The 14,928-nt window shown below is 44.5% G+C and overlaps 1 protein-coding gene across 3 annotated transcripts in view; it reads left to right on the top strand.

Annotated features, from left to right (window-relative positions):
• The window catches only part of SAMD12 (sterile alpha motif domain containing 12), a 173,021-nt gene extending 159,081 nt beyond the window's left edge, over positions 1-13,940 (top strand). For all 3 annotated transcript variants that reach the window (XM_054167122.1, XM_054167123.1, XM_054167121.1), the window contains one exon: positions 4,639-13,940. In XM_054167122.1, coding sequence (XP_054023097.1) covers positions 4,639-4,661 — 23 coding nt within the window. In that variant the 3' untranslated portion in view covers positions 4,662-13,940. The remainder of the gene's footprint in view (positions 1-4,638) is intronic.
• Positions 13,941-14,928: the final 988 nt, after the last annotated feature.

The raw sequence follows: 14,928 nt of genomic DNA, 5'->3' as shown, positions 1-14,928 counted from the left end.
GATCGTTTGAGCAAAACAATGTTGTATTTCCTGTGAGTTTCACACCGCTCATGTCAATAAAAGTAGGGCTGAGGGAATCATAACATTTATTTTTTTATTCCATGTATTTTCAGCTTTTATCATTATTTTGCACCGTCTCATTAATGACTATTGAATGCTGGGGATTGGGATTGCTGTGTTTGGTGCTTTGGTGTTGTGCTCATAGATCCACTTTCTCCACCTAGCTACTCCAAAACTACAATCTTGGTACTCTGCTTAGCAAGTAAATTCAAAAATCAAAAGGAAGAGAAGAGTTCCTTCCTTTCCCCTTGGTATTTTTCTATCATATTGACAATGTGTTTGTTAAACTACATTAAATAACCTTCCAGACTGTATCAGCTACTGGTAATGAGGGGAAAATCAGGCAAGGCAGACCAAGACGTGACTGGTGGAGAATCAAACCCAAACTGCCAATCTTTATCAAAAAGCATCCATGTCTCTCTTTTCTCTCTGGGTTTGGCAGCTGGGTGTTGCATTCAGTCCCTTGGTTAAGGTGTTACTGCTCAGCACAGGCTGCTAGGCTGTGGCACTTGGAGCAGTGCAGCTTGCTGTCTTTGTGCAGTTCTGAGGCTTTACTTACTACCTATAGCAGCCAGGGCAGCTCTAGTGAGGAAGGTGGCTGGGAGGTGGCTGGAGCAGGCTAGTGAGCATTGCACTGCCACCACCTCCATGCTGGCTCCAGCTGGCTCCAAGTGTGCAAACATTTGAGGCAACCTTGGATCTCTGACACTGTTGACTCTGCTTATCAGAGACCTGTTAGGTAATAAGGATGTGCAGCAATAGCTGCATTTAACTAGAGGTTAATGCAGCTGGGTGTTCTCCACCCAGAACAGTAATGGGATGTTTTTGTGATAGAGAGAAACCAAACTCTGGTACAACTTTGGTCTTCTCTGACTTGGGGAAAATGCTTCCTGTCCCTGCCAAGGATGCCTCTCAGCAGCATTTCCCAGCCCCTGCTAATCCTCCTTCCATCATGAAGACTGACCAGGACACGCAGCTCCCCATGTAGATGTTTTGGTTTTACATTAACTTCCACGAGCCTCACAGAGACACTTCCTCCTGTCAACCCTCAGTGGTAAGAATTCAATACACAATAAAGAGAGGGGTAAATCTACAAATGGGCTGCCAGCCATTTCCTTTTGTCACTGTATAAAATTCTGCAAATTAGGAATATCTCTAATCAGTAAGTAGCAAGATGCAACAAGTCTGCACTAATGTACAGAACACTATAATATCTCAGGTGGCACAAGTAGCATGAAGTCAGATACCTGTGGCCTTTGAGGCACAGGAAAATTGCTACTAAATGTAGCTGGATGCAGGTTTTCACCAGAATCCAAGAAACTGTTGGTACATGGATGGTAGAAACAGGCTTTTTTTCATAATAATCCCATGTTTGAAATGTCCTCACCTTAGAAATGTGGCATAGGATTAGTTCCAGGAGAAGAAACCTATCAGAGGTAACAGATGCTTCTTTTCTCCATCAGAAACCCTCAATTATGAAAACATGACAAATAGCTACTATCACCAGGTCGAGATGAACTAACATGTTTAAAATTAATGACAAATGTCTCCCTTTCCAGGTTAGGGAAAAAAACAATCACACAGTGCAGGCACTCACAAACTGAAAGACATCTCTGGCTTTGAAATTATTGTTTCTTTCCACAGCAGCTTCTTGCAAATGTCATGTGAGATTAGATCTGTGTGCCATTGTGTGGTACAGACCCCCTGCAAAGGGCACTCTTCACTGCAAGAGCTCACAGTCTTATGCAAGGTTTTCAGAGACAACTGCTCCTTTGTGATACCTTTGAAAAAGATGTTGCTTTCAGAAAGCAGACTTAAAAAAAACAGGGTCCTCTAAGATTCTCCAGCTAGGCTCCAAAAATTATATAGGTATTGAGGAAGAGTAAGTGCTTCTAAACCCCTGTCCTCAAAAGACTAAGTGAGAAGAAATGGGCTAGAGGACCATGAAATTCTGAGTTTGCTTGCTCTAAATGCAGAGCTTCACAGAATGACAACTATTGCCTTGGTCAGTATTGTTGGTTTTACCCAGACTGGCTTCTGCTGGGTGTTCTGCGTGGCAAAATGGTGTGGATGGAGCTCAGGTTGGAACCAGTCCTCATTTCTCCTTCTTCACAGATTTCTGTCTTCAGGGCCAACTGTCTTGTTTCAAAGTTAAGGATGAGAACAAGCCAGTGGCTGAGCCAATGTGGATGACTGGGGAATTTCAGCCCAAGGGTTATCCTGAAGCCTGACCAGATAAGATTAGCCAGTTTACTCATTTTATTTTAGTCCTTCAGCTCTAGGGGTAGGCAAGGTATTTTTCATTGATGAGGAGAGCTTTCTGAATTTTCCCTCTTTTGCAGCAGATGCAAACCCCGACAAAGTGCAACCTCAGCAAAACTCCTGCTTCTCCTTTGTGAGACAGGCCCACCTCTGTTGGTACACCACAGATGGCAGATACCCTTTGGTGCAGCTGGAATCAGACACTTTTGAAGTGAAGTACCAGTTTGCCTCTCTTCAAGTGTAAAATCTCTCCTCAAGGTGTCCCCTGTATCTTCCAACCAGCAACCTCACCATTGCTTTCTTTTCTGTCCTGGAGAACGTGTTTGGTTATTTGTCTACACCAGCTGAAGGCTCAAAACCTTCCCATTCTTCTGTGGAATAAAACGGTTGTTGGTCCCAAATGTGCACTTATCTCAGCCTGCTACTGATGTGGGTATCTCATGTAGTGGGTGACAGTAGGTGGTGGTGAAATCGTTGCATTAGAGAACCTTGAGAATAAAAGCAAGGCAGCTGTAAAAACAGAAATCAAAAGCAGTATTGTGATCAGGTGAATATGTCCACACAAAGAAGAAAATAGCTAAGGAGACTTCTTACTGTTCCTCTCTTTCATATGACATACATGGAGTGTTAAAGTGCTTCTGACAAGGGGTTTTTTTAATCTTATTCAGTCTCCTTTCAGCAGCTATTGATTTAACATCCCATCCTTTCCCTGCTCAATCAGACCTTCATGTCCGTTGCTACAATAGTTCTGGTTTGGGGGAGGCAAATATGGGCAAACTGACAGCTTGGCAAAGCCAGTCAGCCTGCATCCTGCAGAGGAGAGCTATCTGGGCTTGATTTTGAAGGAGTGAGAAGCAGAAGTCCACTGCCAGCCTGAGTTTCATCTGACATGAATGCTGCTTTGGCAGCTTCACTGTTTGGAATCTAGCCCCAAACCCCCAACAGTCCAGCTTTACCCACACATACACACAGGTACATTCATGCAAGAAAGGCAGACATCAGCTGGAGAGGGTGCAGAGCCCACCCTGATGTACCAGCACTGCCCCGGTCTGAGACCTAATTGGTAAAACTGGTGGTGAGTGAGGGCTCTGTGATAAACACAGCGGTGTCCCAACATGTTGAAATGACACAGAGAACCTGCCTCTGCATGGCTGCTGTAAGCCTGTGATGGGTTTACTTTGCAAGCATTTTCGTGACTACATACTGAACAAACAGCTGAATGCGCTTCGGTGCGAGCAGTCCTGCATGGGCACTCATCTCCTGTTCAGAAAGGCAGAACAGGGAGTGCAAGCCTCCATCAGAAAATGTATGACCATTAGTTAGGTTCAGAGAGACCTCTGAAGATCATTCAGAGCAGGGCCAAGTTAGTTTGTTCAGGGGCTTGTCTGGTTGAGTTGTGGATTTCTCTGTAGATGGAGATCCCTCAGCCTAGTCACGTAACTTGTTCTGAATGTGACTGCCCTGACTAGGAATACTTTTTCATCCTTGATAGTATCTAACTGGAATCTCTCCTGTTGCATCTTGTATCCATTACCTCATGTACTTTTGCTGTGCCTCTCAAAGAATAGTTTGGGTGGAGGGGAGGAGAAGTTACAAGTATCCTCCACACATTCCTCTTTTCAGTACCGTCACCTTACAGCTTTGGAAGGGCTTTCAGGCAGGGAATAGCAGCCACCAAAATGGAGTGTGTTTTACTGCTTTTAATAGGGGAAGGGAAACTCCCTGCAACCCCTTCATTGTCCTGTGGGGTCTGAAGCAAGGAAGGAAGTGTATGAGCTGTTTTCACATCTCCTACAGAGCAGTGGCCAATGGACAACTCTCACCACCCTGGCCAGCAGAAATGGTGTGGGAGCATCAACTCCTCTTTTGGTATTTGGCAGATTTTCCAGCATTTGGCTATCAAGCCTTCAGTAGTTAATGCAAGCCCAATCAAACAGAAGAGTTTTCTCTCTGGACTCAGCCTAGAGGAAGAATAAGGAGTGCTTTCACATGAAGCAATGAAACTCAAGTAGGATTTGTTAAGTCATGCCAATGATTGCTGGTCTGTGCTTTATATTTATCTATGGAATTGATTAAGCACTGAGGTTTTGGGTTGATGAGTAAAGCTGATTTTAAAAGTAGCAGGGTCACACTATATATTCTAGGAGTAGTTTGTCTTTAGAGCAGAACTACATTTGCTCTGCTCAAGCTTGACTTTTTAATTTCATTTTAGTTGAACTACTTGGTAATTCCTTTGCCAGTTGAAATACTTGGTAATTCCTTTGCTCTGTTCTGTGCTCACTGTCCGGTTTTGCTTTTCTGTGTCGTCTCTTGCAGCCCCAGCAGAGAGCTCTCCATAAACATTTCCAGCCTCCAAAGCTGCTGTCCTGCCACTTGTTATGAAAGCGAACTTTCCTTCACGAAAAGAACGCTCAATGGCACTGCCAGGTGACCATGGAGGATTGAAGACAAACTTGAAGTACCATCGGCCCACCCAAGACGAGGCACTCTGGGAAGACCTGGTTTGCTGTAGAGTACCAATGTGGTGCACAATAGCTAGTGCTAAGTTGTCGAAAATGGTCATTGGTGGACCTTTAGCTGGAGAATTTCTTCCAGTTTTCATCACTGTGCATAATTTTTTGAGTTCCCTTTAGGGGGACTGTCTATGCCCTTCACTAGAAGTCCTGTTTTAGCATGGCAACTACTGGATTCTTTTATTATGTATGCAGAAGGCATGATGTTTTAGGAAAAAAACCCAACCCCTTAAGAGCAGTTCTCCGATCTCAGTGGATATGTTCACGATATTAAAACCCTGGTAGGAATGTAAGCGTCTTGTATGTGTTCGTTTTGCAGTCTAATGGTATTCTGTTGATGTCAGCACTCCATCCGTGCTTTCTGCACAGGACTAGCACAGCCCATAGATGTAGAATGGTCTTTTGTTCAAATGCTAAGGATATGTTTCGGTGTTTGTGCTGAGACTGCATCCAGACTGAAGTCCGCTGCTAGCATACCTTCCCCGATCCACGGTAGGTTGTGTAGGTAGATTTGCAGGTGGAAGAGGTGTGACTCCTTTTATGGAAAGGTAGAGAACAGCTGTCAGAGAGGTAGCCAAGAGCAGAATGGGTTGAATGAGCTGTTGGACGCTGTGTCTGCTCTCCCTCTTATCGACCAAATATCAAAGGTTCTTGTTTCTAGCGTGCCAATGTGTTTTCTTCTTCGGCGAAGGAGGAGTGAAGGAGAGAGCCTTCCTCAGAGATGTGTATGACCCTGGGTTTGGTCTATGATAAAACCAGATGTGGTGGTTCCAGAATAAACTGGAAGAATTCAGGTTCTTTATTTTGGGCAGGGATGGAGAACTGTAGTCCAAACCAAACTCTCTGAACAAGGTAAAATGTAAGACTATACTTCTAAGGAGCAAGACACTGCCTTTGGAGAGGGAAGTAGACTTCTTCATTAACTTTTTCCACTTTCTATCCAAAACAGTTTTTTGGTAGGAGCTGGGAATAAGCAAATGGTTCCAATAAGCCTTTCAATATACTGTAGCAGGCTCAAGACTGTTGCATTCAATCTGAACGTTGTTTTTTGTTCAGTCTCTGAATGGCTGGCCTCATCACTGGTTGTATCACAGCTGGCTGTGGTACCGCTTCTTCCATGGGGACTCAGTGGAATTAGCATCTATCCCTCCACCTTCCTGACACACTCTTTATGCTGAACTGATGCCATCAACCTACTGAGGGGACTTAACTACCTGTTCCTTCTTTCTTTAAAATCAAAGATAGCTTTTTTGTGCATTTATAAAGAGTCCATCACTCTCTCCAGCCTGATAAACAGGTACTAGAGACGCTGTTAGCACATATGCCAAGCTGTGGGTGAGGTGCCATACTGGTGCAAAGATGCAGTGATGGAGAGAATGTGCAGCTACATCAAGGGACCTCTTTAGAAGAGTCTCCTGTGTTATAATCCTTAAAAACTATTGCACAGTTCATTGCCAGAGAAGGGAAGGTCAGCCACTGAAGATGCCCATACAACAAACATAAATATCTTTAGGGCTTGATTTTTTCCAGGTGGGTATGGGCTTAGGTTTCAGCTCTCCATCTATCTCAGATTCAGCATGTTGGATGCTTCTGTAGTATTCAGTCCAAAATCAAATGACTTTTACTGATGACCAAGATTTTCAGCAGGCAGTAGAGACTTCTAATGGCCTGGGTCTTTCCATAGGTTCTCAGACAGAGCTCCCAAGAATTGCAAAGCAGTAAAGTTTCTACATTCTCTTTCTGAAAATCCTTTTCCCTAATCTTAAATTAATTGGTGCAAAAATTCTCTCCTAAAGATACAAGAATCTTTGCCAATGGCAACATTTGCACTTTTTAGAGCTGTTCATAGGGTTGCAGGTTGGAATCTGATACCAAGAGATCCGACTGTGCACATGGCACAGGTCCACTGTAAGCTCCAGCAAATTTTGCAGCTCTTTGTGCTGCAGGTTTTCAAAATCTGCTCTGGCAATTGACATCAATTTCATGTTGGTACAGCAGTTTGAAAAGAAAGCCACTGGTGTAAGTTGTTTGAAAAAGAAGGAGAATGCTATACTTCTGCAGTGGGATTTCTCTTCTTTTACTAGCCAGTGAATAAATTTGAAGCAATTGGAATGAGAAAGGAAGAGTTTATCGGAGAGAGTTGTCTCAAAAGGGCGTACAGAAGAAGTTGAGTTAGGCAGAGAGCCATTAGAAGCATTTTTTGTATCAATGTTAGTTTTGACCATCTTCCAGTATATGGGCATGAATTTAGATGTGTGCACTTCTCCTGTTAAAACAGTTTGTTTTAAAAGCTTCCCAGGATTTTAGCTATGGTGACCTAGAAAAGCAGTGTTAATAGGCCCTGAGAAATGTGAAAATGAAGTCCAGACCCTTGTGTAGCCAGACTCGCTGAGAAGTCTGCTGTAGGTGCCTATTGGACAGATCTCCTTTGAAGCTAGCGTAGGTCTCCATCCTGCAGCCAGCCTGTGCATGTGGATAACTGCAAGTATAGTTCCCCCGAGCCCCGTAACACTTCTCACGTGTGTAGCTGTCTGCCGGAGCCATAAGGAAATAACTGTACTTTTTGGCTTGTATTTAACTATTCATCGTGTTTGGACTTTTTTAATCACTGTTCTTCTCCCAAAGTAGGCCATGCTTCCTCAGGGATATTTATGAAATTGTCCTACATCTCCTGAACAACTATCTGGATCCCAGAGTATTCCTCTGAAAAACTTTTTAATATAAATAAAGCTGTGGGAGAGGTTTTTGTTGTTGTGAATGGGGGCAGGTGCTGTGTTCTCGGAAAGGCTGTGGAGTGCGGACAATCAAGGCTGTTGCATTTTTTATGCTGAACACCTTATTAATAGCAGGCACATCCGCTCCTGCCTGGGTCGCAGGAGCAGTTCAGGGGAAAGAATGCTTTATCTCTAGTCAATAAATCATTGATGTCGAGAGTGCCAAAGACCAAGTCAACATGAAAGGGAGTGAATAAGTTATTCCTGCAAAGGAAGTGAATTCAAATGTGCTCAGAGCCATTAGTTCAGTGCAAAAGAGTGGGAGACTAATGCTATTTTCATAAATCAGCAATTATCAGTCCTGCGGAGAGAGATGAATTTGCAGAGGCCAGCGCTGCTGTTACATTGGTCACTAGTTATTACCTCTGAAACAAACCAGTGCTGGCATCGCCGTTCCCTGTGTGCAGCCTTCTTTCCGTGCCTGGTGCCTCTCCCTGCTGCTGCACTTGCCTGGGCTCTTTGGGTCAAGACAGGTTGCAGCATCAGACTCCACTCAGAAACACTGACAGAGACTTAGCCATCCCAAGTGCTTCAAACTGTGGGAAGTCCTGCACTAGAAAACTGAAGGAATTGCACTGCAGCTGAGAGCATCCTTTGCGCTGTTTTGTTCCTTGGTTTTGTTTTCATCTGCATGGCTTTCTGTTGCCAAACAGCTGCCATTTATTCTGTTGAGGGAAATGCAGCCTTCCAGGAGTAGGGTTTGAAAAAGCTTGGTGAATTCCTTGATTTTGCACATCCAGCTGCATGGTGATGTGCTACCACTTGGTTGGTTTATCTCTCCCTGTCTATTCCTTAGCATAAGTGTTGCCACTCAACAGCAGCTGCAGCACCTCTGAGGAAATCAAAACCATTATGAATTACAACATTCTGGTTTTGTTTTGCCCTGAATTTTCAGAAGACCCCAGCCCAGACCCCTGGCACACTTAAAACGGCACTACTCCATCAGAGTCTCTGGAGATGTGTTGGTTAATGCCAGCCACAGAGCCAGGCCTGGGGGTGGGGGTTTCTTATCATTCCTTCCATTTGCCACAAAGCCACAAGATCTTGATAATTCAAAATTGTCTCAGGCAGTCAAAGTAAAATCCTGCATCTTTCACATCAGTCCCCTTTTAGCAATTAACATCTCTGTCATCAGTGTCTCCTTGAACAGCCCCGCTGCAGGACTGTGCTGCAATTGACCCTGGTATATATAGACTGTGGTCAATAAGATTTTAATTTAAAAAGAAAAGGTCCTCTGGTATAATTAAAATTGATGGGTGAGAGGGGAAAGTGCTACCAGCATTACCTGCAACCTCCTATAGTAACATTCAGGAGTTATCTGGAGTGGAGAAAAAACCACCAACATAATGTATGGGTGATTAGGCAGGTTCATGAGGATAAATCAGCCGGTAAGGAAAGAAGCTGTTTGATGAGGGAAGCCAAAAAAAACCGTATGGGAAGTCAGTGGCCAATAGGTTAGGGCTGGTAGGGCTTTGCATGCATCCTAATAAATGCTGTCATAGCAAAGCTGAGTCTGATGACAGGCCCAACACAGTGATTATTCACAGCAGGTGAAAAAAACTAACAAATATTCTTGGTTTGTATTTGAGAGCAATAGAGGGAGGGAGTCAGCCTGCACACTGAAATGTAATTTCTCCTATTCCATCTCTAATTAGGGGTAATATCAAGCAGCAACTATCTGTCCTGGGTTAACACAGCCTGCTCTCACAAGCCCCGCAGTAACACACACCAAAAAAACTGCACTGAGATAATGAATTTACTGAGATAATAAATGCACCATTGCCTTAGCCTGACTGCAGAAGATGTGCAGCAAAATGCAGAAGCAGCAGCAGAAACCAGCAGTAAAAACAGTTCCCCCCACCCAAGCATGCAGAAGCCAGCCCAGCAGAAAAGACCATCACCCCAAAACCCTGAAACCCAAAGCAGCAACCAGAACAGGGAGCCTGTCATGTTACAATGTGAACTTCAAGCCCCAGGATACTTTGCTCCAGCCTGTGCTTTCATTCTGAAGCTGGCATGACAGCAGCATGGTGTTGAATAGCAGCAGCACGTTTGACTCGACATGTCCAAACCTATGTTTGAATTTGTGGAGCCATTAACTGAATCCAGAAGTGAAACAAAACTTGCCTACAACTCCTCAGAATCAGAAAACATAAAGGGAAGCTCCAAATGACACCAAACCCCCCCCACAGTTCAGAGGAACGAGTGATTTGACCCAGAAAACCAGAGGTCGTTAGCTTCCTATCAGTGTTAGGCAAAAGCATGGCAAGGTTGCTATGGCCTAGTCCCTAAAGCAATTAAAAATGGGTTAAATCCTCCAAAAGAATGGTATGGAAATGAATCATGCCAGATGCATGATGCTGTCAAGGCTTGTTGATAAACTCTGCTGGCACACTGCACTTGGCCTCCTAGAGATCATTTGATTCTGGTAAAGAATGAAAAATGGCACAACACAAAATCAGTATCACCCATGTTGAGTAGGTTAAAACATTACAAGCCCAGATCACAGCAAATGGCTGTAAGGATGAGATTGTCATCAGCAAGACTGTTTCTAATGAGCTTCTCCCAATGTATGCTCTATTTTCAATATTCCTTCCAGGGGAAGAGAAAATTACTGTTGGCAACAGCCAGAGCTGACTAACACAGGGGCACGGTAAATATGATATGAAGCAAGTCCGTGTCAGTAACCTGGAGGACAGCAGTGTCAGAAAGCCAGGAGAGATGGCAGCAAGTCTGACTTAAAGGCATGGGAAATATGTCTGGAATAATGTAGTGGCTGTGAAGGTGTGATAAATAATCCATTCGGTGTCAGCCCCAGACATGCTTTTGCCAGCTGGGCTGTAGGACCTGGTAGTAGCGATGCCGTTCCAGTTTGTTTGGTTACTGCCTGTACTTTTAAAAGAGTATTGACAGCTTGGAAAGATTATTTTCAATAGTTCCCAGTGTCATTCAAGGGCAGGAAAACAGGTCTTATTATAGTGTCAGACTAATGAAGCTCAAGCTATTAATTTATCAGAGGCAATTGGAAGAGGTGACTTGATCTCTACGTGCAATCACAATCTTCTACCTGGGCAGGGAAGTGCTATCTGAAGGCAGGTAGCTCTTTTATTTAGAAGAAAAGGGAATGATGTGCTCTACTGGCTAGAAACTGATTTCAGAGTAGAAATTAAGTGCAAATGCTCAACAGGGAGGATAATTACCTGTGGAGACAACTTATTTAGTTACCTGGCATGTTCTCCGTCATACAAAGTCTTTAAATGTATGCAGAGTATTTTTCTAAGTCAATGAGCTCTACCTCAAACTGAAATCCAGGCTCAGTGCAGCAATTACTGGATGAGGTTATTAGGTGTGTATTATGCAAGGGTTAGATTAGATTGTCAGATGTAGACTTCTGAATTAAAAAGATCTTAATGTTTCCAGTATTACAGGAAGGTAGAGCAACCTATATCCATTTTTTTCACACCAAATGGTCTTCATTTAAACAGTTTATATAGACAGAGCTGTGCTTGCTAGCATTTGGTGTGAGTATTGGTAGGTCTGCTTGCAGTTGTGAGATTCTTCTGTGTTTAAAGGATGAGAACCGGACAAGAAAGCACAACAAAAATCCTTGGATGTACAGGAAAAATTGTGACTTACATCAGTAACAGCCTGGGACAAAATGCTGCATGCAAATGATGGGCCAAGTGGATGTGTAGTCTGAGCAAGGGATAACAGCTGTGAGTTTGCCTTTTAAGTAAGGAGGTAGCATCTTGCTGGCAAGAAAGACATTTCCTGCCTTCAACCACCGAAGCTGCAGATTGAGAGTTATATTGTGTCGTTGTGCAGCTGAACATTGTAGAGGGGCTCCTTGCTTCAAAGACAGCACACCGTTCCTGCTATCATTATGAGCCACATCAGAGCTGGTGAATAAAGCCCTGGAAGTGAAATGACTTCAGTGGGACAACCCAGAGTAGTGACAGACAGGTGCTCCCTGCAGTGGGTTTTTGCAAGGCTGGGCCCTGTTACCCTTGGCTGGTTGGAATGTTGTGCTGTAGAAGTAAGCAACAGAGCCCTGGGTGTCTGATTCAGGTTTCACAACACCTCTGTCAAAGGGTTCAAGGCAGGTGTGAACTGTCAGAGCCACCTTCTGCTAGGCTTCATCAGGCAGTGGGGAACAGCATGAACTAGGATGTATGGTGTAAACAGTTCATGCAAACAAGAGAAACTATAAAAGCAATACTGCCTGCAAATTGGTATTGAATCGACATCAAGGAGCTGAAATAAGAAGGGAGCAAGCTACGCCACGGCTAAGGAGATAAAGATCTTTGAGGATTCTTGCTCTAATCCAGTGTGAAATCCTAAGAAAATGAGTTTGGTCTAGATTTATTGTTTAAAGAACACTGGTACATGCTTGCTGCCTGCCAAATAAATTCTGTGGAGTCACTGGCTTTGGTGGGTGATGGCTTAGGGGTGTCCTCAACCTGCTGAGACACCTTGCAGCTCCCCTCCCTTATGGGGAGCCGTCCTTAAGAGGCAGCTCTGGGGCCAGGCTGGATGGAGAAGCAGCTGCTCCTGCAGATGAGTGTGTAACGTCTGCTTCTGCCAGAAGAGCAGGATTGTCAGCATTATTCTAACATTCTTGAGAATGAGATGAAAAGCTCCTTTCTGATTCTAATTCCAAATATATCTAAGTACTTAGAAAAAAAAAGGCAGCTCTGTAGTTGTTGTTACATCTGTAATCACATTACTTCTGTTAAGCACTTGCCTTGATTTCATCTGTTTAATATCATAAATCACCAAATTAATTAGTGATACACAGGGTGGTGGTGTTTTGGTGGGGTTTTTTTAAGCAGGGAGATCAATATTGCAGCAAAACTGCATGTAAGCAATAAGAAGCTGTGCAGAGGGGAAAAAGCAAAGAAAACCACACAATTTGCCCCATCAGATGCTTAGGGGACTCGTTTGGTTTGGTTTGGTTTGGTTGTTGAGATCGTAGTTTTACATCTAGACAGAGGCTCTGGTCTCAAAACCAATCCCAGATAAAGAAATGTTTGGAGTTGCCTCCCACTTCATCTGCATCTCTTGTATGCAGGAGGCTCCTTTTGCTGCTTTTCTCCTGAGAAGGGTAGAAAAGAGATTAGGTGGCAACAGAGAAAGCACAGAGGAACATGAGCTTCCAGCCTATGCAAAGCATCTCAGCACCAGACCCAGATCCCAGCCTCCTTCCCGAGTCCAGCACCACTGACCAAGGGGAGGAATGGGGCACACGCAAAGCCAAGTCCTGTGCCATGCGGAGTGCTCTCTGTCAAAGCTGTTGCAGGAGACACATTGCCTTGCAGAATCGGCCCCCACAGATCAGGGCACCAGCTGGGGTTGCTGCTGTCTGCTGGGCTTCACCTAAAATACAGATGAGCTCTGGCCCTGGGAGTGACCAGCATTTCCCCAAAGAGGCTGTGTGCTCTGAGGAGAAGTCTCCCTTGCTTTGCTGGGATATCTGGTGAGCCCAAGAGGCATATTTAACCTTCTCACAATTATTTTGGAATCTGGAAGTGGCAGGCCATGCTTTGGGACATGCTAACCTCAGCTTTCAGTTTCTTGTAGGTGTTGCAGTTATCTGGACCTGCCTCACCATTCTTTCTTTTCCCAAGTGGGCATAAGAAGGGATTAATGCCTGCCTGGCTCCATGCAGCATAAACCAGCAAAGGGGGCTCTAAATTTAGGCTCCTCTCTTTCCAGGCATTGAATGCAATGTTGATTGAACCTGACCTTGAGGAGGGCAGATAACTGACAGCTGGAATTATGGTTACACCTGAGCTGTCTCCAAAGGTTGCCCACAAATCGTAGCCCGTGGACAGAACTGGATGCCAGGCTGTGCTTGCACATCAGCATTGGCAGCTGACGATGGTCATAGGCTGCAGGGAACAAGAGAGAGGCTGGGATCAAGGTCTTGCAAAATCTGGTGGCCTGATACTGAAGAGCTGGATGCAGAAATGCTGAGTGCAAGCTCATGGCCACGCTCTGTGGTCAAAACAGTCTCCTGAAGCTGGCGGGTGGTGTCTGGTCCAGCTGCCTTAGGAATCAGTTCTGCTCTACATTCACTAAGGAATTGCTTCATCTAAGCCAGTGAGCTCCTTTTAATGCTAACTTGGTTGCCAATCTAGGCAGCTGCCAGCGCTCCCCTAGTTAAACAGCGACTGTTACTCCCAGTCAGTCTATGGCTGAGCTCTTCAAGGAGGCAGCCAGACGAGGCGGCATAAGACAAAAGTGTGCCTTTTTGTTTGATCTACACTGCTTGTCCCCAGGCATCCAAGGTCTTCATCTGTCCAGCAGTGCTTTTTTTCGGTTGTTTTTTTCCTTTTGTCCCCCCCAAAAAAACTAATTATCATGCAGTCTAATTTTCAGCATTCCAAGTGGCCATCACTGTTAATTCCACCCTACAGTTTTTATATTTCCTCTTTAATTCCTTCTGTTATGAAAAAAAAAAATCATCATCATCAACAACAACAAAACAAGGAAAACCCGGGTGGGAGGGAGAAATGCTTTTAAATGACAACATTACAATCAAAATATCAAACCTTTTGGTACCTTTGGGCATGATCTCTGGAAGCTTTGGATATCTGCTTTCTCATTTTGTATATTTGACAATTTTGTACTCTGCATTGTTGGACTTCATTTGTGCATGGCGATGTATTAAAACATGGCATTTTTATTATACACCAAAAGTATTTCGTTTGATTTAAACAAGGTCAGGGCTTGGCCCAATGCATGAACAGGAAGGGGGGGGGGGGGTGGGGGGGTGGAAAAAAAGCCTTGACACTGACTAGTCTCATTCAGAGGGTTTCCAGCACCTGAAGGTGGGCAAAGCTTTTTCAGCCACCCGCAAGTCTCCTTCCCCAGCTGCAGCGCTGGGGGTTGGAGCGGTGGTTTGCTGTGTGAGGTACAGGTGCTGTGTAAACGCAGTGCCTCCATAGATGTCCTGGGTTAGCACAGCCTCTCTCACCACACAGATGAGAGGGAAAGTAATACAAAAAACACCCCTCTGGGTTGAGATAAAGAGTTGAGATAAAAGGGTTTCCTGGAAATGATCCAGTGCACAATTCCCTCAGCCTACCTGCAGATGAGAGCATTGAAATGCAGAGGCAGCAGCAGCAGCCAGCCACCTCCCTCTGCCCTGCAGCCCACCCAACGGAGAAGACCAGCACTCCAAAACTGGAAACCAGAAGCAGCAACTGGATCAGGAAGCCTCTCATGTTGCAATCTGAACTTCAAGCCCCAGGATACTTTGCCCCAGCCAGTGCTTTCATTTTGAAGCTGGCATGACAGCAGCATGGTGTTGAGTA

This window comes from Dryobates pubescens, chromosome 14 (assembly GCF_014839835.1).
Source record: "Dryobates pubescens isolate bDryPub1 chromosome 14, bDryPub1.pri, whole genome shotgun sequence".
Taxonomy (NCBI): Eukaryota; Metazoa; Chordata; class Aves; order Piciformes; family Picidae; genus Dryobates; species Dryobates pubescens.
This window is presented reverse-complemented; position numbering and strand designations above follow the sequence as displayed.